This window comes from Ruditapes philippinarum, unplaced genomic scaffold (assembly GCF_026571515.1).
Source record: "Ruditapes philippinarum isolate M1 unplaced genomic scaffold, ASM2657151v2 ctg12207_1_1_1_1, whole genome shotgun sequence".
Taxonomy (NCBI): Eukaryota; Metazoa; Mollusca; class Bivalvia; order Venerida; family Veneridae; genus Ruditapes; species Ruditapes philippinarum.
In genome coordinates, this window is record NW_026859379.1 from 16,342 (window position 1) to 39,744 (window position 23,403).

The following is a 23,403-nucleotide window of genomic DNA, read 5'->3' on the forward strand; positions in this document are numbered from 1 at the left end:
TTTCGATCAGTTGTTGTAGTCTCAGTGTCGACGAACTGACGTATTCGACCAATATTCGACAAACTGACGTATTCGACCAATATTCGACAAACTGTCGTATTCGACCAATATTCGACGAACTGACGTATTCGACCAATATTCGACAAACTGTCGTATTCGACCAATATTCGACGAACTGACGTATTCGACCAATATTCGACAAACTGACGTATTCGACCAATATTCGACAAACTGACGTATTCGACCAATATTCGACAAACTGCATATTCGACCAATATTCGACAAACTGTCGTATTCGACGAGATGTCTTTCGACGAAATGACGTGCAGAATTACAGTTTTGCACATTCTAACATAAAATTATCTAATAATTTTGAATGAATTTGAGTTTGAAATAACAACAAGTATAATAATCAGATGAATTTGAGACATGTAGTTGTATCAAGTTACAAATGCACATACCTAATTTTTTTCACGGTGTATAGTATTATTGCATTTTTTAATTTTCAAAAAATCTTTTTTTTTTTTTATAGATTCTCTAAAAACACAAAAAACTAATATATTAACAAGTTTTCAAGTTTTTTTTTCAAGTTTTTATTTCAACTAGGCCCATATATGGGCATCAGTTTTATACACAGTAAAATTTCACAAACAAATGAGCATTAACAAAATAATACAGATGTGTAAATAAAGCTTGAGACAAAATAATTTGCATGATAAATACAAAAATAAGACTAGAGATACTTAAATTATGAATGACTTTACAAATGAGTGACTAGAATGAGACATAATGCAACCGCACAATGAAAGTTCCTGACCAAAACGCAAATGAAGTGATGCAGCGACATGGTGTAACCACAACATGGGGCCCATGAAGCCCCACACTGCAACCACACCACGCCGGTACAATTAGTTCCACAAAAATTAAATAGGAAGTGTCACAATGCGATTACAAATGTCATGAGACCTTAAAGATGAAAAAATAACAAAAAATTAAATAAAATACATAAAAATAGATAAAAGTAAATAATGAAAATAAAGACAATACTTGGCAATAGATACTGACTAGAAGGTGGTAAACATTATTTCACAATAGACATTATTCTTTGTGTAAAAACAGACAGTTTGATTAATACAGTTCTATCAGTATTTTGAAATAATTGCTGTAAATTAAACATGTTACCTCTTCGTAAATTAGTGGGCAAGTACTTTCTACGATAAATGTTAAAATAAGGACATTGAAAAATATAATGAAACTCATCACCTAATAAAGAATTATTTGGACAGAGATGGCAATATCTTAAATCATGATCCAAATTTATATAACGACCCTTTTCAATAGGGAGTTTATGGTTACTACATCTAAACCTACACAGCGATAAGGCTAGATTTCTAGGTAAAAGTTTAAAATAGGGTTCTAACTCAAATGAGGATTTAAAAATTCTGTAAGTGATACATTTGCTAGAGTTAAACACCTGTTCATGCCACATTTGAACATATTGGTCTTTGATTCTAGATTTGACAATATTTTTAAAATAAGAAGGTGATAACACAGATTGGTTTATCCAGTATTCAGCAAAACCAAGCTCTTGCAATGATTTTTTAACATAAACTATCCATGGGGAGTGATATACGTTTTGACGGTCCAATTCAAACATTAGTTTGTACATAATATTACATACTTTATCAGGTTTCGAATTAATGATTTTGCACCAAAAATTTAGGACTCTACATTTTATGACACAATCAATTGGAAGAGTACCAAGCTCCCCAAATACCATAACACTAGGAGTGGACTTTTTGACATTCATTATGAGTTTAAGATATTTCAACTGAAATTGCTTTACAATATCAATGTTACCTACACCCCACACTTCTACACCATATAACAAAATAGGAGTGACCATGGAGTCAAAAAGTTGTAACTGTAAATCTATATCAAGACAAAGAGTTCTGGATTTTTTAAGTACAGCAAACATAGCTTTTCTAGCTTGGTCACACAGGTATTTAGTAGTTTTATTGAACTTACCATTATAATTAAACTTAACACCTAAGTAGCTAAAATCCTCAACAATATCAAGTATGGCATTGTTAAAGTAAAAAGAAGGAGTATTTCTACATTTCCCTTTTGAAAAAATCACCACTTTAGTTTTGGCTGTATTTACTTGAAGTTTCCATAACTCGCAATAAGTAGACATAGCATCTAGTGCTAATTGAAAATCAGATGCAGATTCTGCAAAAATTACAGTATCATCAGCATAAAGCAGTAAAAACAATTTAAAGTAAACCTCTACTATATCATCACTTAGTACATTTTTAATAGACTGCGAAAGTAAATCTAAACCTTTATACGTATTTGAGATATGTTCTACAAGATCATTCAGGAAGACAGAAAAAAGAATGGGTGATATGTTTTCACCTTGACGGACACCTGTTGCACTTGTAAAATATGTTGATAAACCCTGAGTGCTTTTTACCCAGGATTTAGCTTTGTCGTAAATACTATAAATTACCCTTAGCATTTTACCATCTACATTGTGCTTTAAAAGTTTCATCCATAAAAAAGTTCTATTTACAGAATCGAAAGCTTTTTTATAATCCACAAATGCACAATATAATTTCTTATTCTTACTTAGATAAAAATCAACTAACCAATTGATACATTACCTTTTAAATGTGGACGGAAGTTAGTGCTTTTGCATAATGTGCATTAATTATATTAAGAGAACTTGACAAAAATTACGAAAAGGCGCATGAAAATACCGGCATGGTTCTAGATCTAATTGATAGTACCATTTCATTAAGATTTTTGAAAGTAATGGACTACTTTACACTACTTTAATATATTTGAAAATTTGACTTCTGGAAATGGAGACCTTTAAATCAAACACATCACATTTTTAATGATATGACAAATTACCATTATACTAAATGTGTGTTTTTATCAGAGCAAAGCAGGGCTAAAATTCAGTTTCTTCTTGTTTTTATTTGATATATTTGAATTATATATACATGTATATGTTAAGAACAGCATAGCCTTCATTGTACATCAACACTTCAGACATTCAATCAAAATTTTGTGATAAAATACTTAAACACCTGACACACGTTTATGTTTTTATATTATAGTCAACTCAATGGCTTTATACTAAACACTATACAGTGTATGTACCGGGTAAACAAATTCTGACGGAAGGAAATCCCTCAATAACAACGTTAAAAAAACTATTACCGGGTAATTGAAATTGCAGACTCGGAATGGTCTTACAAATAACAATGTATTCTTAAAACGTGTAAAAGCAGCAGTCTGTCCAGAAACGATGCGGTAGCTGAGCTGTGCATAGATAAATTCAATGTGGCTTATTGCCGTGATCCGGAGGGTGAACAACCACCACCACAACATGAAGACCAGCATACTAGTATATATGATACATTTAATAACCAAAATATATATATTGTGTGACAATGTGCCGAAATAAAGCGGCGGGGATAGCTAATCTTTTAAACGAATATTTTATAGAAGCAAGTGATATTTTGTCTGGACATATAACAGAGCTATTTAACAATATTTTAGAATCTGGCATTTTTCCCGAAATCTGGACAATAGGTTGTATTATACTATTACATAAAAGGGAAATAAAGAAAATGTACAAAATTACAGAGGAATAACTTTATTAAGTCATCTTGGTTAATTGTTTACTAGTATTTTAAATCAAAGAATAACTAAATGGTGTGATGAAAATTATATTATCTCTGATGCTCAGTTTGGTTTTAAAAAAAGGTAGTTCGACTACAGAAGCTGTTTTTATATTGCATTCTATAATTGAAAAATATTTGAACCAGAATAAAAGATTGTATTGTGCTTTTATTGATTTATGTACGAGTATACAGGAGATGCACTTTGGTTTAAGATGTATTATGCTGGTTTGAATGGTAAATTATTAAGAATAATAAGAAGTATGTATAGCTCTGTTAAATCTTGTGTGAAGTCCTGTGGTAACTATTCTGATGTTTTTGATATTTCGATTGGATTATGTCAAGGGGAGATAATTTCCCCAATTATGTTTTCCTTGTTTATTGAAGATCTAGAACTTTATTTGCAAAATAACTTAAATTCTGGTATAGATCTTCAAGATATTTGCCTAATTTTACTTTTGTTTGCTGATGATATGGTATTAATTGATAAAAATCCTCTAGATCTCCAAAATTCATTAAATAAACTTCATGAATACTGTAATAAATGGGGATTAGAAGTTAATGTAAACAAAACTAAAATCGTAGTTTTTCGTAAGAGAGGTGGTTTAAGAGCAGGAGAAAACTGGTTATATGGTCAAGATAATATAGAAATTGCAAATGATTTAATTATCTAGGTGTCACATTGAATTATACAGGAAATTTTAACTTAAATACTCAAACTTTGTATGGTAAAAGTTGAAAAGCCCTAAACAATTTAGTGGCAAATTTGAAAAAATATGAAACAAAACCAAAAATAGCCCTACAGTTGTTCGACTCTTTTATTAGTTCTATTTAAATGTATGCAAGTGAAGTATGGGGTTTTACAAATCAAAAAAGTTAGAAAATATTCATTTGAAATTTTGTAAAACTATTCTTGGTGTTAGAAAATCTACTAGTAACGTAGCTGTGTATGGTGAACTTGGAAGATATCCGTTGTATGTAAACAGATATGTCCGAATTGTAAAATTTTGGTTTAAGATAATAAGTTCAAGTAACATTATTATTAATACAATTGTTAATTCATGTATGTCTGATATAAATATAGGGTATACAAACCGGTTTGCAAATGTACAAAGTCTTTTAGAAAAATACGTTTGTTTGATGTATGGTTGAACCTTATAAAGCGTTAATCAAAATTGTTTTATTGTCGTTTTTAAAAAATAGATTAATAGATGAATATTTACAAGAATGGAGAGCTAGTATAAATTGTAATGATGTATTATTTTTATATAAATCAGTGAAGGACAGTTTTAATGTGTCACCTTATTCAGAAAATATTGTATCAAGAAGACTAAGAATAGCTTTGACAAAACTGCGTATTTCAGCTCATAATCTTAGAATACAGACAGGTAGATATTCACGTGAAATAGTAGAGCGTAATTTAATTAAGATATTGTTTAATTTGCAATACAAATGAAATTGAGGATGAGTTCCATTTTGTGTTTAAGTGTGCTGCATATGAAAATTTAAGAAATATATATATTAAGAATTATTATAGTAATAGACCAAGTATGTTTAAGTTTACTCAATCAAAGTGATAAAAATGAAGAAACAATAATTATGCTTTGTCAATATATTAATGAAGCATTCAAATTACGATACCAGATTATTAATGCTTAGATATGTATTTCAACCTACTTTTATGTATACCTAACAGGTCCAATCTAATGAAAGGTTTTAATGTGTATAGACTACTGTGTATGTAATAGCCATAATGCTTTAATATTTGTGTCATCTCTATTTTGTTTCGTCCATCCAATATATTATGTTTACTTTCATGTCATTGTATTTTTCATGTCATTATATATGTATGCTTGTATATATGTTAATCACGAGAAACTTGTAGTTTAAGTGAAATAAACGTTCTTCATAACTAACTTTGTTGTTCGTAGTGTTGCTAATAGACCGTTATCGATAAAACAGATTGTCAATATTCATTAAGAATCTCGTGTTTTCTACGCTGTTCTGTGCTATATGCCTCAAGTACAACAGAAACAACCTGTAGCTCGCTACAGCAATTGATCTCAGACAAAACGGAAAATATAAAACGTAAAATCAGGATTTATGTGTCTGATTTAAATATGGAAAACAGAAGATACTGTAAGTTTAAAACTGTATTATCATTTAGTATAACATTAGAAAGTGTTATTTATTCAGCATGTTAGATTGTTAATAATCTAATAATCATTTTAACTTATAAACATACAACATGATTTCAGTATGAAGGCTGATAGAAAAGTTAACAATATAAAGGTTGAAGTAATGCCTAGATGTGTGAAAAATGTTTTTTTACTATGTCATATGTACAACTGTGATACCATACTTTAATAAAATTTAAAATCATTTTAATATAACAATATTCTTGTTATTTTCAGACCATTTGTACATATTTGATTATATCGCCACCATACTAACTTTTGTGATGACGTGCATTTAAATAGAAGTACTATGTTGAAATTCATTGGTATAATATACATGACAAATAGGTTTATTTGACTTTCATGTAAGTTCACTGGTTTTTGCATTTTCATTGAGAAAATGGTACCAAATTATTCTTGTTTAAGATGGAGAATGAATAACATAAGGTGTCACATTATGCAACAAGAAATGTTGGTTAAGAAAATTTAATAAAGGTTTTATATTTCTATCATAAAGCAATTTAACATATATTTCAGTCCATAATTACAAAAGTACCTTACTAGAGACTTCTAATATATCGCCCAAAACGACAAAACTGAAAAGGCAAGAAAATCTGTATATATAACTGATCCACAATTATTTTTTAAATTTTCAGATTAAAGGATTGATTTTACCAATTTATTTCCCGGAGAAAAACAAAATATGGCAAAGGTAATTAAACTATTTTTACATCTTAGAATTTACCGGTATACTTATAATATATGATAATAAAGTTTCAAAGTTTTATTCAACATTCCATTAGGCTAAAAAGCCCATGAGGATAAACATAGCACAAATATCTACATACAACGAACAGTGCATGAATTTAACAAAAAGCAATGTGACACCCATACATTCCCAAAAAAGAATCTATATGGGAGGAGGTAACATATATAAACTTGTATTTAATTTAGATACATATAAAAGAAATGTAATTTTATACATATAATGACTGCACGTATAAATCATTTTACATCTTAACATATTGCTCTGTAATATATATACATCATTATTTTCTCTACCCTACCTTACACGAAAATGAAATGCAAGGTAATGATATACATGTATATATCCTTTCATAATACAGGTTGAAAAATATTTTTACCAATAAACATCTTCTAACCTTTAGAAAAATGCGAAAACAAAGGTTATAAGACAAAGGTAAATAATCTCACAGACGCTTGGGGTTTGGAGCTCAAAACGCCTTTAAAATCCAAATAAAATGCATATTTGTCAATCCCAGGACATGTACTGATCATATATATCAAAAAATCTTAATATATGCCGTTTTGAAAAAAAATCAATATTTCAACATCTATAATAATACACAAGATAAAAATGTTCGCCGGAAAAAATCCGCACCCCTACCGTCATAATCACCATGTATTTTAATCCATTTCCCAATATTTTCACATAATCCTTTGGTCCATCGACACAGTAAGATATAATTCTTCACGATTGATGGTCAATTTTAAACTTCAACGGTAAATATAAACAACGCAACAGCCGAAATAAACATCAATATTCTCGCCCGTTTTTTTCAACGAAAAAAAACTTTCGATAAATTCAATGGACAAGCCGGCTATGAACGAACTATCCGATTATGTGGGTTCCCAAAACTTAAAAGCGCTGCGCATTTTGCACACGGCAAAGCTTGGGGCCACATAATCGGATAGCTTCGTTCATAGCCGTCTGGTCCATTGAATTTATCGAAAGTTTTTGTCGTTGAAAAAAAAAACGGCGAGAGAATATTGATGTTTATTTTCGGCTGTTGCGTTGTTTATATTACCGTTGAAGTTTAAAATTGACCATGCATCGTGAAGAATTATATCTTCTGTGGTCGATGGACCAAAGGATTATGTGAAAATATTGGAAATGGATTAAAATACATGGTGATTATGACGGTAGGGGTGCGGATTTTTTCCGGCGAACATTTTTATTTCTTGTGTGTATTATTATAGATGTTGAAATATGATTTTTTTTCAAAACGGCATATATTAAGATTTTTTGATATATATGATCAGTACATGTCCTGGGATTGACAAATATGCATTTTATTTGGATTTTAAAGGCGTTTTGAGCTCCAAACCCCAAGCGTCTGTGAATAGTCTTACATGAATAATTTTTACAAACATTAATTATATTCTACCATGTGTATATTAAATTCATTTTCTTTATTAGTTACTGAAAAAATATTCATTTCTGAGTATGAAAGCCTTGTGAATAAATAACCCTAATTTTTGTACAACTTTTTTGTCTTCAGATTTTAACAATTCAATAAACTTTATCATATTTGGGCGTTTCCAGAACTTTTTATTAATATATTGTTTTCTTAGATCAATAAATAAGGGACATTCCATGATAAAATGATACTCATCTTCCAGGGAATTACAAACACTACATTTTCTTTCATTAACTGGTGTTTTTGATTGGCCTTGTCCACCTTCCTGCTTCTATATTTAATCTATGAGATGATACTCTTAATCTGGTCATTGATTGACAAAATTTGTTAACATTGAAAAATTCTAAATAAGGCTGAAATTGAAAACAAGCTATGTTTCTATAAAATAAGGCTCTGCTTGATTCATTAATTCTACTATACCAGTTTTGTATAAATTGATCATTTATTCTTTGTTTTACAAAATACAAAAATAAATCAAAGTTGCCAACACTTTGCTGTAGCCAAGCATCAAAAGAAACCAAGAGTACATAGTAATTCTTTTAATGATGAACACCAGTTTAATCTATTTGGAAAATTCTCATAATCATTCTTTTAACATATGATAAACTCTATGAACATATTTGTTTTCATGTGAATGAATAATTTTTATCCAAAATTTGATAATATTTAAAAAATGTGTACATTTTAAGCTTGTTCTACCTAATTCCCCGTATACAAAATCATTTTGTGTTGTTTTCTTTACCGCTAAGATTCTTTTACAAAACTGAAGGTGAATTCTTTCAATTGCCACATTATTAGTAAAACCACATACTTCGCTGCAGTAATTTAAAATAGGGGTAACAAGTTTGTCAAATAAATCCAATTTATGTTTAGGAGATATAAAAGTGAATTTATACAAATATCTATTTAATCTAAATATCGCTTTTTGTGCTTGACCTGCTAATGTATCTTGTGCTGTTGAAAGTGATCCACCACATGTAAACACGATACCTAAATACGAAAATTTATTTACAATTTCTACTTGCTCACCATCGAAATAGAACTCTAAATTTCTTGGTAAAATTACCGCCCTTTTTGAAAATCATTACTTTAGTTTTTGAAACATTAACTTTCATCTTCCAAGTTTTACAATAATCATTTAGTAGATTCATACACTTTTGTAATTCTTCAGCTGTGAATTTGCAAATATAACAATGTCATCAGCATATTAACAATAAAAATATCTTAAACATATTAACATCAATACCATTTTCTCCATTTTGCAGAAAAATGTCTTCTATATCATTTATAAATAATGAAAATAAAAAAGGAGATAAACATTCTCCCTGTCTAACGCCTAATGTACATGTGAATTCATCACTTAACTCACTTTAAATATTTAACTCTTGACTTAACAGACTTATACATCTAAAATTCTACCCCTGATTCCTAATTTAATCATTTTATACCATAAGTTATCTCTTGTAACATAATCAAAAGCTTTGCTAAAATCTACAAACAATGTATACAGTTTTTTACCTTGATTTAATACATGATTTATTAACCCACTCAAAACAAAAACATTATCAGTAGTACTCATATTAGAACGAAATCCAGCTTGGGCTTCGACATACACATTATACTTTTCCGCCCAACATTTTAGCCTGTTATTTAAAATACGAGTAAAGAGTTTACCCAAACAACTAAGTAATGTAACACCTCTATAATTATCTACATTATTAATACTGCCCTTTTTATGCAAAGGAATAATATAACCTTGAGACCATTTTTCTGGAAAATATCCTAATTCAAAAATTTAATTGAATAAAATAGATAACACGGGAGCAAGTATTTCTTTACCAGCAATAAAAAATTCGTTTAAAATATGATCCGGACCACCCGATCTATTATTTTTAAGTTATTTCATTCCTAAATAAATTTCATCTATTGAAATGATGGCATTTAATTCTTCGAACATAATTTTAAACTCATTATCACGATATCTTTCATTAAAATATAAAATATCTTCGTCAGGATTAAAAAATACATCATTTGGATTATTAACAGCTTTAAAATAATTCTCAAAAGACGATAATTGTATATTTGATCTTTTTATACCTGCAGACTCTTTCAACATAGACCAATAAAGACGTGCATTTTTAAATCTGCTATCTAAAAGCTTACATGTTTTCTCCTTATCATAATTGTATCTTTCTTTCTCAAACATGATTTATATTCTTTTCTAGCAGTTACCATATTTTTCTCTATTCTCATCCGAATGAAATAATCTATATTCATTAAGAGTATGCAAAAATTTATTTCTCTTTTCATAACACTCTTCATTAAACCATGGACTATCATTCTCACAATTATAAACAATCTCGTCCGACTGTGGTTTTCATTTCTTTTTTAAAATAGGTGATGCTACTTTATCTAATATATTTTCAAAATTAGTAAGACAATTATCAATACTATCATACGTACAACAATTTGAAATTTCATTTGACAACAAATCAATACTTTGTGATACTTCATTATCACTCAAACTATCAATAAATTCCATTTTCAAACTATTTTTCCATATGTATTTTGATTCAACAAAATTTTGTACTTGATTGTGTATTTTAACATTCTGTAATGTACAAATTCTATTAAATTTAAAGCAACATGATAAAATACAGTGATCCGATAAAAATATTTGGATCATCAACTTTGAAAACTGTCAATTAACGTAAACATTTCTTTCCTGCATAATACATAATCTATCAAACTGCAACCCCGATGATTAACAAATGTATATTTGCTTAAATTTAAATCTTCATCTATTCGACCATTTAAAATTCTTAAAACCAGTCTGTCGGCAAAAATCTAATAATAGCCGTCCATTATTATTAACATGACCTTGATCTTGAGACGACCGCGGCATTTCTGTATCAACTATATAATCTTCTGGTAGCATAGTCATGTGATCGCATATGTCATGTGACACTTAGTCGGGAAGGGTAGATGTTCGCGAGTTAAAATCACCAAATAAGGCCAAATAGCAATCATTTTCACAGTTATTTTCTCCATATACTACGGAATCTAATAATCGATCAAAAATACAGTTTTCGACTACCGATTGTCGGCTGCTGTCGTCGGGCAAAACGTAACATAACCCGACCAAAAGATCTTTTTCAATAATATATGTGCTACGATGAATAGACTTACACCGGAATAAAAGTATTTTGTTTTTTCCCACGGGGGGGGGGGGGGGATAATATCAAACTTTTACAGTTAAAGCTTCGGATCGAAATTGCTTATCTATTGAGAACGGCAGTGCACCGTGAAGTTAAAACGGTAAAAGATTATTTGTACCGGGGGATTATCTTGGAAAAAACATCACTTGCACAATCATGATTTTATGTTTTGTGATAAATGTGTCGTTTTCCTGTAGTATTTACTGCTATTTGAGAGTAATTCAAATTTAAAAGGATTGAGGCCCCAGTTAAAAATCGTTTAATGCCCCATGATTCAGGGGCCTATTGTTTTTGTCTGTCTGTCTGTTAAGTCATGTTTAAAGTTCGGGCGTGGCAAGAACCAAAGCATGTCCGGGGAGTCAAACTTGGCATGGACGAAAAATTATGCATGACTTTATTGTGGAAGATGTAGACAGTGGCTAAGAAACACACTTAAAATCTCCTACATACGACATACATAACTGTTGTGTTTAGTTTTCTTCTACATAAAAATGTACATGTTTTAATTTGAGCAAACCATTTTTAGCTCATCTGTCACAAAGTGACAGGGTGAGCTTTTGTGATCGCTTTTCGTCCGGCGTCCGTCCGTCCGTCGTCCGTCCGGCGTCCGTAAACTTTTACTTTAAATGACATCTCCTCATAAACCACTAAGCCAATTTCATCCAAACTTCACAGGAATGTTCCTTTGGTGGTCACCTTTGAAAATTGTTCAAAGAATTTAATTCCATGCAGAACTCTGGTTGCCATGGCAACCAAAAGAAAAAACTTAAAACATCTACTTCTACAAAACCCAAAGAGCTAGAGCTTAGATTTTTTGCATGAAACATCTTCTTGTGAGTGTCTACCAAGTTTGTTCAAATAAAAGCCATTGGGTCGAAATTGGCTCCGCCCCAGGGGGTCATTGATTTTCCCTATATGCATATTGTAAAAACTTAAAAATCTTCTTTTAAAGAACCCAAAGAGCTAGAGCTAAGATATTTAGCATGAAACATCTTCTAATGGGTGTCTACCAAGTTTGTTCAAATAAAAGCCCTGGGGTCAAAATTGGCCCCGCCCCAGGGGGTCATTGATTTTCCCTATGTACATATAGTAAAATTTTAAAAAATCTTCTTTTAAAGAACCAAAAGAGCTAGAGCTAAGATATTTAGCATGAAACATCTTCTAATAGATGTCTACCAAGTTTGTTCAAATAAAAGCCCTGGGGTCAAAATTGGCCCCGCCCCAGGGGGTCATTGATTTTCCCTATATACATATAGTAAAAACTTAAAAAAATCTTCTTTTAAAGAACCAAAAAAGCTAGAGCTAAGATATTTAGCATGGAACATCTTCTAATGGATGTCTACCAAGATTGTTCAAATAAAAGCCCTGGGGTCAAAGTTGGCCCCACCCCAGGGGGTCATTGATTTTCCATTTATACATATAGTAAAAACTTAAAAAATCTTCTTTTAAAGAACCCAAAGAGCTAGAGCTCAGATATTTAGCATGAAACATCTTCTAATGGGTGTCTACCAAGTTTGTTCAAATAAAAGGCCCGGGGTCAAAATTTGCCCGGCCCTGGGGGTCATTGATTTTCCAAATTTCCTTATATGTGTATAGGAAAAACTTAAAAAATCTTCTTTGGAAAAAACCAAATAGCTAGAGTTTAGATATTAAGCATGAAACATCTTCTAGTGATTGTCTACAAAGTTTATTCAAATAAAAGCCCTGGGGTCAAAATTGGCCCCACTCCGGAGGTCATTCATTTTCGCTATATGTGTAAAACTATAGCAAAAATTGAAAAAATCTTCTTTGAAAAAACTCAAATAGCAAGAGTTTAGATATTAAGCACAAAGCATCTTCTAGTGAGTGTCTTCAAAGTTTGTTCAAATAAAAGCCCTGGAGTCAAAATTGGCCCCGCCCCGGGGGACATTGATTTTCCTTTTACGAGTATAGCAAAAACTTAAAAATCTTCTTTTAAAAAACCAAATAGCTAGAGTTTAGATATTAAGCATGAAACATTTTCTAGTAAGTGTCTACAAAGATTGTTCAAATAAAAGCCCTGGGGTCAAAACTGGCCCTGCCCCAGGTGTGTCATTGTTTTTAACTATATGTGTAAAGAAAAAACTTTAAAAAATCTTCTTTTAAAAATCCCAACGAGTTAGACCTTTGATGTTTAGCATAAAACATCTTCTAATGGTTGTCTACAAAGTTTGTTCAAATAAAAGCCCCGGGCTTTAAACTGGCCCTGCTCCGGGGTCCTATGTACAGGTGAGCGACTTCAGGGCCATCATGGCCCTCTTGTTTGTGATTTCCATTGTACATGACACACCATAAACCTTTCTGTTGATAAAATAGATATAAACTTTTGGTTAAACCATATGTCGGGGCCTTGCTCTTTATTGGTATAAGGGATTACTCGGTTAACAGTTCGTTTCCGCCCATTTACAGTTGTAAGTCATGATGTATAGAACCACAATGATGTCTTTAAATTCAGTGAAATGATTACAATTTATGACCTATACTGTGTCAATGTGACGTAAAACCCAATTAAAACAAAAAAAAAACAAACAAAGAAAAACAACAATATATGATAATATGTATAATACTTTACATGTATGTGCTGCAATAAAATATGTTTTAACTTTTATAATAATAATATTTTTGATAAATTCATTCTGTATTCTAAATGTGATTATACGTGTACATGAATATGTAAAGATGAGCTATAATGAAAAAAGAGGACCGAGTATCTAAAATGTTTTATTTCACCTTTAATCAAAGTCGATATAGGAAAAATATTTTTTTCAGTATCGTACGATGGAGGCAACTCGGAACATGCGTTTCCGTGTCCAGGCAACTAATAATGAAACCTTTGTGGCAATTTTAGACACACATGAAACGGAATATGACAATGACGGAGCTGTTTATTACGTTGTGGTAGTTGTTCTTATATATGGACTGTCTATCATTATGATGATTGCTTCACATATCAGGAGAAACAATCAAGATGGGCAGTTGAGATCCTACTTGAAAGAAATGGCAATTCTTAGAAAGAAGAATAGGCGTGAAAAGTTACTGGAGAAAATGACGGATCTAGCACATAAGTCGGGCCCGTTTCAGGGCCAAAAGCAAGAGGAAACGTCCTTTCATAACTTTAAAAAAGACAATGCAGCCCTATATGGTCGCCTACCAACGGAAGTTGATGACGAATCACGTGATCTGTTGTTGTCAAAAACAAGTACAAGTGATTATGAAGACTCCGTTTTCAGCACAGAAACATCAAAGTTGGAATCACCAGCCACACCAAAGATATCACCATCTAGTATTTTAACACCTAAACTTGTTCGTGCAGACGGAAAACCTTTCATTCCGATACAAGTGATAAATGAAAACACAGTTTTGTAATTTTCAGATATATTTTCCGAAAGGAATTTCACCACCTTCAATATACTGACTTTAAAGCAGCATGCCTCCGGTTTCATGCTAATTTTCATAAAAAAATGAAAATGTATTTAAAAGTAGGGTGTTGTGAAGTAAATATAGAAAGAAATTCACACATTTCAAATAAAAAAAACAACATTACAAATGGCATTTACAACCCACGTAAATTACCAAAATTATCAAAATATGCAAAAATTCACCTACGTTTGTAACGCAGTAGAAATATAATAATTAATACTGCAAAGCCAGTCATTAATCGCACATAACATGTACATTATTAACTGAATCTTAAATACTTTTACTTTTCATAAAATCTTAGTACATTTTTCTCAATTTTGATTTTCTCGAATACAATAATTATACTCATCTGGAGACATGTAGCTTTAAGGGTGACCTTTATTTCTACAATAGAGGAGTATGATAAATGTGAGCTGAACATGATATTTCTCAGTTAATCATTGTCTATGTTACTGCCTATGTTGTAATAGAAACGACAAAGCTAATACAGTGTGAACTGATATCAGAGAATGTATGGAATCACATAGTTCATACCAATTTGTTATTGTTGTATTTTTTCATTGGTTTATAAACTATTATCAAATGCTTACTAAAAATATTGTCTATTAATCTTGTGTTATTCACACCAAAAATAAATGTGCTCTTAAGTCTTGAATTATTCTCCACTATATTAACAAAACTTGTAGGTCCACTTTGTTACTAAAACAGAAGAAATGAATATAATATTTGAACAGGTAAGATCGGATTTTGCATGTTTTGGAAGAAAATCAACATACAGTTTATGACATTGTAACTACGTCATGAAATGCTAAAATAGTAAGTATATTGTTTTTGTGCATCTGAAGCGAAATAACTAACTATATCGTGTATGTAACCAATTACTAAATGACTTGTTAACGTAATCATACCCTCAAGAGTTACAGTCATATTTATGTAGATACAGTGAATAGATTAATTTCTACTGAGATCTATATAACCTGAATGAGTGCCAGTTTTTACAATAAGGATATAAGGATAGACATTCATATTTTGTTAATTTTAAGCTTTAAATTGCTACTTGGGTATTATTATTGATCCAACAAAATATAATATTGCAACAATTATGTGCTTCTTTTTTTAATAAAATTAGATACTGTCAAAAAAGTATTAAAAGCCAAATAAGCGTATAGTACTTAAAAACGTTAACAGTAAAAACAAATAAAGTTGACATATGTATGAAAGGTAAGTGTTTGACACAACAACAATACTAATAAATAATAATAATAATAAAGTATAGAAGAAACTTTATAAATCACATATTATCCATGGGTATTACACCAATAAAAGCTACAATCAATTAAATCACAGCTGGTTTGAGAGCAAATTATTGAATATATATGTATACACAGATATATAATTTCTTTAGATAAAAAGCCAAAATAATAATACTTAAACATTTTAATCATTTTGGGAGAGATAATAAAAATGTCCAAACCTTATCTAATTGTCGATGAAAAAGTTTTGGATGCTGACAAGCTATTAGTTTTGTGTGTTTTGATTTTTTTCTCTTTTTTTCCTCAAAGGCTTTATAAACTTTTTGCAAGATTTCAAATATCTTTTTTGTTTCCACTATTTAATAATTGCAAAAAAAACCATGATAACTTGGGCGCCTGCAAAAAAATTTTTTTTTTATGTTTGTTTCTTAGTTCAAAAAAATCTAGACATTAAATTACAAAGTGAAATTCATTTTCTAGATAATGACATCTATGGCATTTGACGACCCCATCTACCAGTTTCGACAGCTAAGCTATGCGATGATAAAAAATGGAAGAAAAAAGCGCAAAACTCACATCTAACAATAAGAACGCGAGAAAGTAAAATTTGCAAAAAAATTCAGTGTGCTTTATTCTTCAATAAGAACCAACCTGCGATACTGGCCCGTAGGTTGAAAATATAAATGGGAGGTTTCATAAAGATGTTTTATAAATTGCAGGTTTCATAAAGATGGTTCGTGTAAAATCTCGAATAATTACAGGTAGCGGTGTCTAGTAAATGACATTGAATTCATACACCGTCTACAAACAACCAATGGATATACTTGTAACGGTCTTTATACACCACAACAGCAGGTGTCGAGTGATGTGTGACAGCCGTAAAAAGTTGCCCCGTACTTCACTTCAGTGTTGTTATATTTTTCTGGTTCTTCGGGATTATTCAGTCCACTTTTAAGTGTTGAAAATTGAGTACCGCTCACGCCGGTGTTAGGTGACGTGAAGGATGTTGCACCTTTACATAATCCCTCATGTACAGAGTCAATCAAATCGAGTCTGCAATTTTCGTGTAATTTTGGTGTTTTTAATGCTTCCGAAGGATCACTTTTTCCAGATATTTATACATCACAACAGCAGGTGTTTAGTGATGTGTGGCAGCTGTAAAAAGTAACCCCGTACTTCACTTCAGTGTTGTTATATTTTTCTGGTCCTTCGGGATCATTAAGTCCAGCACTTTTAAGTGTTGAGAATTGAGTACCGCTCAAGCTGATGTTAGGGGACGTGAAGGATGTTGCACCTTTACATAATCCCTCATATACAGACAAAATCAAAGCGAGTCTGCAATTTTCGTGTAATATTGCTGTTTTTTATGCTTCCGAGGGATCACTTTTTTCCAGATATTTAATCATACGCTATACGTATATCCTCTTGATCTTGATACTCTGAATTTTTTCTTCCAAAATTGAATTTTTTCTTGCTTGTACAGAGATATTCATATAGAAAAGCGTTTGAAACAGCTGCATTTAAGTTTGTCATCAGTAACGGAATATGAAATATGATTAAAATCTTAGAACAAGGTTAAAATGTGTTAGTTGTAAAGGCGGATCGTTTGAATGCTATAATTGAAAATACAAGGAAACGTTAAAGAACATTTAGTACGCAAAAAAGCTTAATTTACGTTTTATTAAGCAGCACAATTTTCTTAAATATTTGTTATGTATAGCTTCAAAATGTGATTCTGTTATAAGAGGAAAAACTAAAACCAAAATGGAATGCTAGACCAAGCACTGCAATTAAATTAAAACATTCGAGAATTTGGACATCAAAAAGCCATTAGTGCCCGAACTGTGCCTTTTATCTGTGCTCTACATAAAGCACACTTTGAAAGAGCTGGTACACACTGAGAGCAACACATCATATGCCCACAGGGAAGGGTAATGATACAAGCTATCGCATCAAGACAGATCTTGCACGTTACAGGCCCTTTTAACTCTCTGTTTGCTTCTGCCATTTCCTCGATTGAACCCAAAACATCTTCTTCTGTTTCTTCATCACCTGATTCGTCTTCATGTTTATCGTCTTTCCTTTCAAGTGGAAATGACAAGATTGATCCATCACATATTTCTTCAATATCTTGTACGGTTTTAACAAGTTCAACAGCCGTGAACCTTTTGTTTAAATCTTTTGCTATCAAAGATTTTATTGCCCTTTTAAGAACATCTTCATTTGAACAATATTCTCGAGCAACATTCACAGCATCTTTATTTCTTTGAATTGCAAGTTGTACAGTATCAATAACTTCGTCCGAATCGTCAACATCAGATCCAGAATCATAAGCCTGCTCTCCCAAAACATGTCTTATAAAACTTTTACCTTTACACTGGATCACGTGACCGCATGTAGGACTTGCTAGTATATGCTGTTTCCAGGGACAAGCTCCTTCCGGCCAGTCACGAAGCCCAATACTACAGTAATAACACCTCACAGAGTCATCAACCCCTGTATAGGCAAAACCAGCATCAACGAGTTGCTCTTTCGTTTGCGTTTTATTTGGTGGCCAGTTTTTGAAGGAAACGAGTCTTGATTGGACAGTACTGTATTCCCTGTAATTAGGTTTGCCAGTCCATATCCCTAAATTGTCGCATTCTGACACGCAATTTCTGCTTTGGCGTGATTCTTTGCACCAGGAATCACCTGCGATCTGGCCGTTATTATGATTTCGTCTGCATGGTTTACGAAAATATTCCCGGAGATATTCTGAAGTATTTGGTCGTGGTAATACATCGGCCATCTGATATCCTGCAAAAAGTAGAATTTGCAATACTGTAAAAATCATAATTTTAAATTCATTTTATGTTATTTCTTTTTAAATTATCATTCTAACCCGCTTTAAACTATTCCCCGTTTGAACATACTGCATAATCGAGCGCATTATTCCACGATATATGAGCATTTTAGAACCGAAATAGACATTAATTTATATTCTGCTGTGGTACAATAATGTAAGATTATCGTTCAAATAATTGTAGCTTTAATCACTAAGGTACGGAAGAGTATACAGATTCCCCGTATATATTTCATATGCCTTAAAGCAAAAAGCCTTTGATAATACATATCTTTAAACATTTGACAGGTTAAATTATATATGAAATAGATCTTAAAGAGTTTTATCTGTAATTATACACACTAAAATCACATATATACATAGTTTCTTCGATGACAGTTGGAAATTTAAGAGAACTGGATGTTCCTCTTAACATACAGTAGATGTGTACTTAAGCCTTAATCATATGAACCTCATGAAAAATATGCATTAAATCATAAATTAAATTAGAATTACTTGGTATAATAAGTCGCTTCTATTATAATAATATCTAATGGCCCTTTTCTCGTTTTGATTTTAAAACCATGTAAATAGAAATGACTGATATGCTTAAACAGTAACTCACAAATCATTGAGTATTTATTTTATTGCTGTAATTCATAAATAAAAATATTTGATTAAAAATTAATTTATTATTAAATTATTTCATTCAATTATAGTAAATTTTATTGGTAGAAGTTTTAAAACCAAGTATAAAATAATAATATAGTAGCGTTTTTTTTCTTGCTCTGATATAAAATAATCTTATATAGAATAGGAATTTTATATCTCTAGCAAGCATCACAGTATGTTCTGTAGTTTTTCATCTAAAGATGGATAATAATTATGAAAAAGATGTAAGAAATTTTTATAGTAGGCCCTATAAGTTACTCAAAGTTTCAACTCCAGTTCTATAGTAATAATGTATAACGGTTATTGTATAGTTAAACATGTATTATAAAATGCTGGCAATGAACTCGTGTACCGTAAGTGTGTTATCATAACGATCAACTTATCTTAGGATTCACCCATTAAATAAAAAGTAATTATATAAGTTCTTAAGAAAGTTTTATGTTAAAAATACGTATCTTTAACAGTATAGTAGCTAAAGAAGAAAAAAAGATCAATATGAACTATTTAATAACATTTAAAAAAACAACATTACGATCTATGCTGTAATCATGTACCGTTTTATTTAAAACAGGCATATAATATATATAAGAGGGGTCAGTATGCTCTTCGTTGTTGATTGATTGTTTTATTATAAACTTTTAAAACTTTGTATATTCTGTATCGTATTTAGTCTCCGTTTATTGATTGAACAAATACGTCATATATTTATAAACAGATGTTCGCAAATCAATCTTTATACCTCTTGAAAATAATGATTAATCCTAGATTATCAAGTCATAAAAAATATTTCCTAAACCAGTTATCAGTTTAACTATTTTGAGTGACGTTACTTTATTTACATATATTGTTTGATTTTGCTCACCTGTGAATTCAAACTATTAGGTTAGCTAAGCTACTATAAATAGTAACATAAACATAACTGATCGCATATCTTCCTCAATTTATACAAGTAAAATATTCAGTTGAATTTTTTACTGTTTCATAGTAATTATATGACTAAGTGGTTTGTATTTTGAAGAATGTGACACAATGTTTATAAATTGATTAAAAATTATGTAATTCGAACTTTTTTATTTTAAGAAACTCAAACAGCCTTAATTGCATTTGCTTTTAAACTAGTTATCTATTCATGCTCGAAATTGCTCATCTCGAAACAAATAATTGATAATTGTCAAACTTAACATTACGTTATATGTAAATCAACGTTATAATATAAAATATTCAAACCGTTTTCTTAAATCCTGACACTATCTTTATTCAGGGTTTTCCGTGCCTATTTATAAATCTCACGTAATTATCCATTATTGACAGTATATCTTTAACAACGAACCATAGAGTTAAAAAAAATTGGAGCATAGCCAAAACTTGCTAGTTGTTATACATTAAGGACTTTATCATAAAATAATTTATTGTAAACACTCTTATTATACAACTTAATTAGTCGAGAACATTTTAAAATTAATATAATATTAAACGTATACAAAATTAAATGTTGAACAAAAACATATTAAAAGATAATGGTTTATAAAATGATAAACATGTTCAATTTTTTCATATCAACCAATGGAATGTATACTTGAGTATAAATTTAAATAATTACATATAATGAATCGTATAAAATTTTAACATTCTATTCAATACAATTTCTTTCATTGACATATCTTTTTTACATTGTTCATTTACATTTTTGTACAAGTGATTCGGAGCAAGCTACACAAGGTAAACGTAATTTGATATGACGTGGCTTTTCAGATGATCCATTAGGTTATTCAACTGAGATACACTTACTGAAAAATATATATTGTCGTTGTAGCTTTGGTATGTTATTACCACAGCAAATGTTTCTACGCTATTATTTCCACTTAAATGGTTCGTGAAAACACTCGATTACCTTCCCATCACTTCACATCCGTTACCCAAGGGTCAATGAAAACTACGAAATATGTTTTGGCGCACGTTTATTTACATTTTAGGTATTCAGAAAAAAACATATTGATACAAACAATCTGTCAACATGAGAGAGAAAAATAAATAGCATCCATGCTGACTCAAATTTCATAGGATAAATTCAGTTTCAGTTTGTTTTGATGTGATTGATTTTATAAGGTATATTTATAGCTTGCATAGTAGTTGCTAGCACAAACACACACGCACACACGCGCACGCACGCACCAATCCCTCTGCACCACCATCTGACGTACATGGCCGCTCAAAGCCCAATGTCCTTTACAACCAGTCTGCATCAATATAAACAAATTTGCTTTTTACTGAATTTTACTTCAGATGAACTAGTAATTCTTTAAAATCTGAACATTTAATAAATTGGCGTAGTTCAATTTGTTGTAAATGTACGTCAGAACATTGCAATCATTCAAAGCACTGCCATTGATAAGAATTCATGCACTTGTTAAGAAAAGAGCCACTTTGGCATAGCGGCCCATTATATGGTACAATGTACAGTTAAAAGCAAAGACTTAAATCTTAAAAGTACTGATACCATACTGCTACCAACATAAAATGATACATAACAGAAGGATAAATGATTCGTTACTCAGACCGAAAGGTACTTTGCAAAAGCCGATTAAAATATAATTATCAATATCTCCTATCGTATCTCCTATTATTGTTGTATCTAGTTTTAATATGAACTTAACAAATGGATGAATTAGATATTATAAGGAATTTATAAATGTACAGTTAAACAGATTGTGCGACTGTCTAGGCACGTATTTGAAAACGTGTAATTTATATCTTAAAATTGCCTCCATATCTATCTGCTGGTAGTTTTGGAACCTTAAATGAATTGAATTTTTATAGTGTATTACCCACATGTTTATCGAGTTTGCAAAGAACGCTAGAATTTTTGTCTAACTGAAAGTAAATTGTTTAGATAAAACGTTTTTTATATAACTATTCGTATTAAAATGTTTCACAAATGAAAAGGATTTTACACTTTTTAAGTATTGTTATTTTACAAAGACCAAATCTTTATAGGGCAATTCCCTGGTGATTTGAATCCTGTTTCTGGTGTATTTGTAATATCTTTTCATAAAATTGTCGCTAACTTGATAACTTCCTTACATTATACATTTATGATTTAAATTAGAATGAAATTAATAAACCAAATGTGGTATTTAGGCAAAGGCTGTAAGGAAGTATAGAGTATGTTACATTATATAAAACTCCGTATTACATTGTTTTATATCTCGTAGGCCGACAAATTATGATAATGGTTATTTTATTTGTTTTCTTCCATAACTCTCAGATCCTCTAGGAAAGATGCACGGCCTTGATCAAGCTAGCTTGATAACTTCCTTACATTAAACATTAACCGTCTGTCAAGATAAAAACAAAATTGATAATACGAATGTGGTTTATATTTAAAGACTTTAATCAAGCAAATGAATATGTATGCCACGTATCAAATAACATCGCCAAGACATATTTAGTAAATAATTCACAGAAATGCATGATGAGTTTAATTTTAATAAATTCTTTACATGATGTACTGTAAACTCTTTTGTCTCTGAAAATATAGACAAAGATGCGGCACGCTAAAACTATTTGTCTTCATCTGCCGTCTAACACGATGATATCTTTAAACGGTCGTCTTATAAATGTCAAGAAGATATGAATTTTTTTTATAATTGAGTCATGGTCACGTACACATTTAAAAATGATAAAAATTTGTAAACATTTCCGTAAAAGTAACTAAGTTGCAAAGTAGTGAACTCGTAAGTATCCGATCGGTTTAGAAAATAAATTATATTGAAATACGATAATATAACCAGAACAAGTTTGTAAAACCAGATTGTAAGACAGTTTTGCTTTAAACAACTACAAAACAAAATTACAATGTGTTAAATTGTATAGAACTAAACATTTGTTTGCTTTATATATCATCGGT

The 23,403-nt window shown here is 30.7% G+C and overlaps 1 protein-coding gene and 1 long non-coding RNA gene across 2 annotated transcripts; one reads left to right on the forward strand and one right to left on the reverse strand.

The window, feature by feature from the left end:
- The first annotated feature begins 5,972 nt into the window (after positions 1 to 5,972).
- LOC132756313 (uncharacterized) lies at positions 5,973 to 14,458 on the forward strand. The gene is made up of 3 exons (XR_009629313.1): positions 5,973 to 6,237; positions 6,529 to 6,584; positions 14,100 to 14,458. It is a non-coding gene; the product is annotated as an uncharacterized LOC132756313 (long non-coding RNA).
- A 1,945-nt stretch (positions 14,459 to 16,403) lies between these two features.
- On the reverse strand, positions 16,404 to 20,817 carry LOC132756312 (baculoviral IAP repeat-containing protein 7-like). The gene is made up of 2 exons (XM_060747348.1): positions 20,724 to 20,817; positions 16,404 to 18,799 (listed from the first exon to the last, which is right to left on the reverse strand). The coding sequence occupies exon 2, from the start codon at positions 18,789 to 18,791 to the stop codon at positions 17,823 to 17,825; it is 969 nt and encodes a 322-aa protein (XP_060603331.1). The 5' UTR covers positions 18,792 to 18,799; positions 20,724 to 20,817; the 3' UTR covers positions 16,404 to 17,822.
- Positions 20,818 to 23,403: the final 2,586 nt, after the last annotated feature.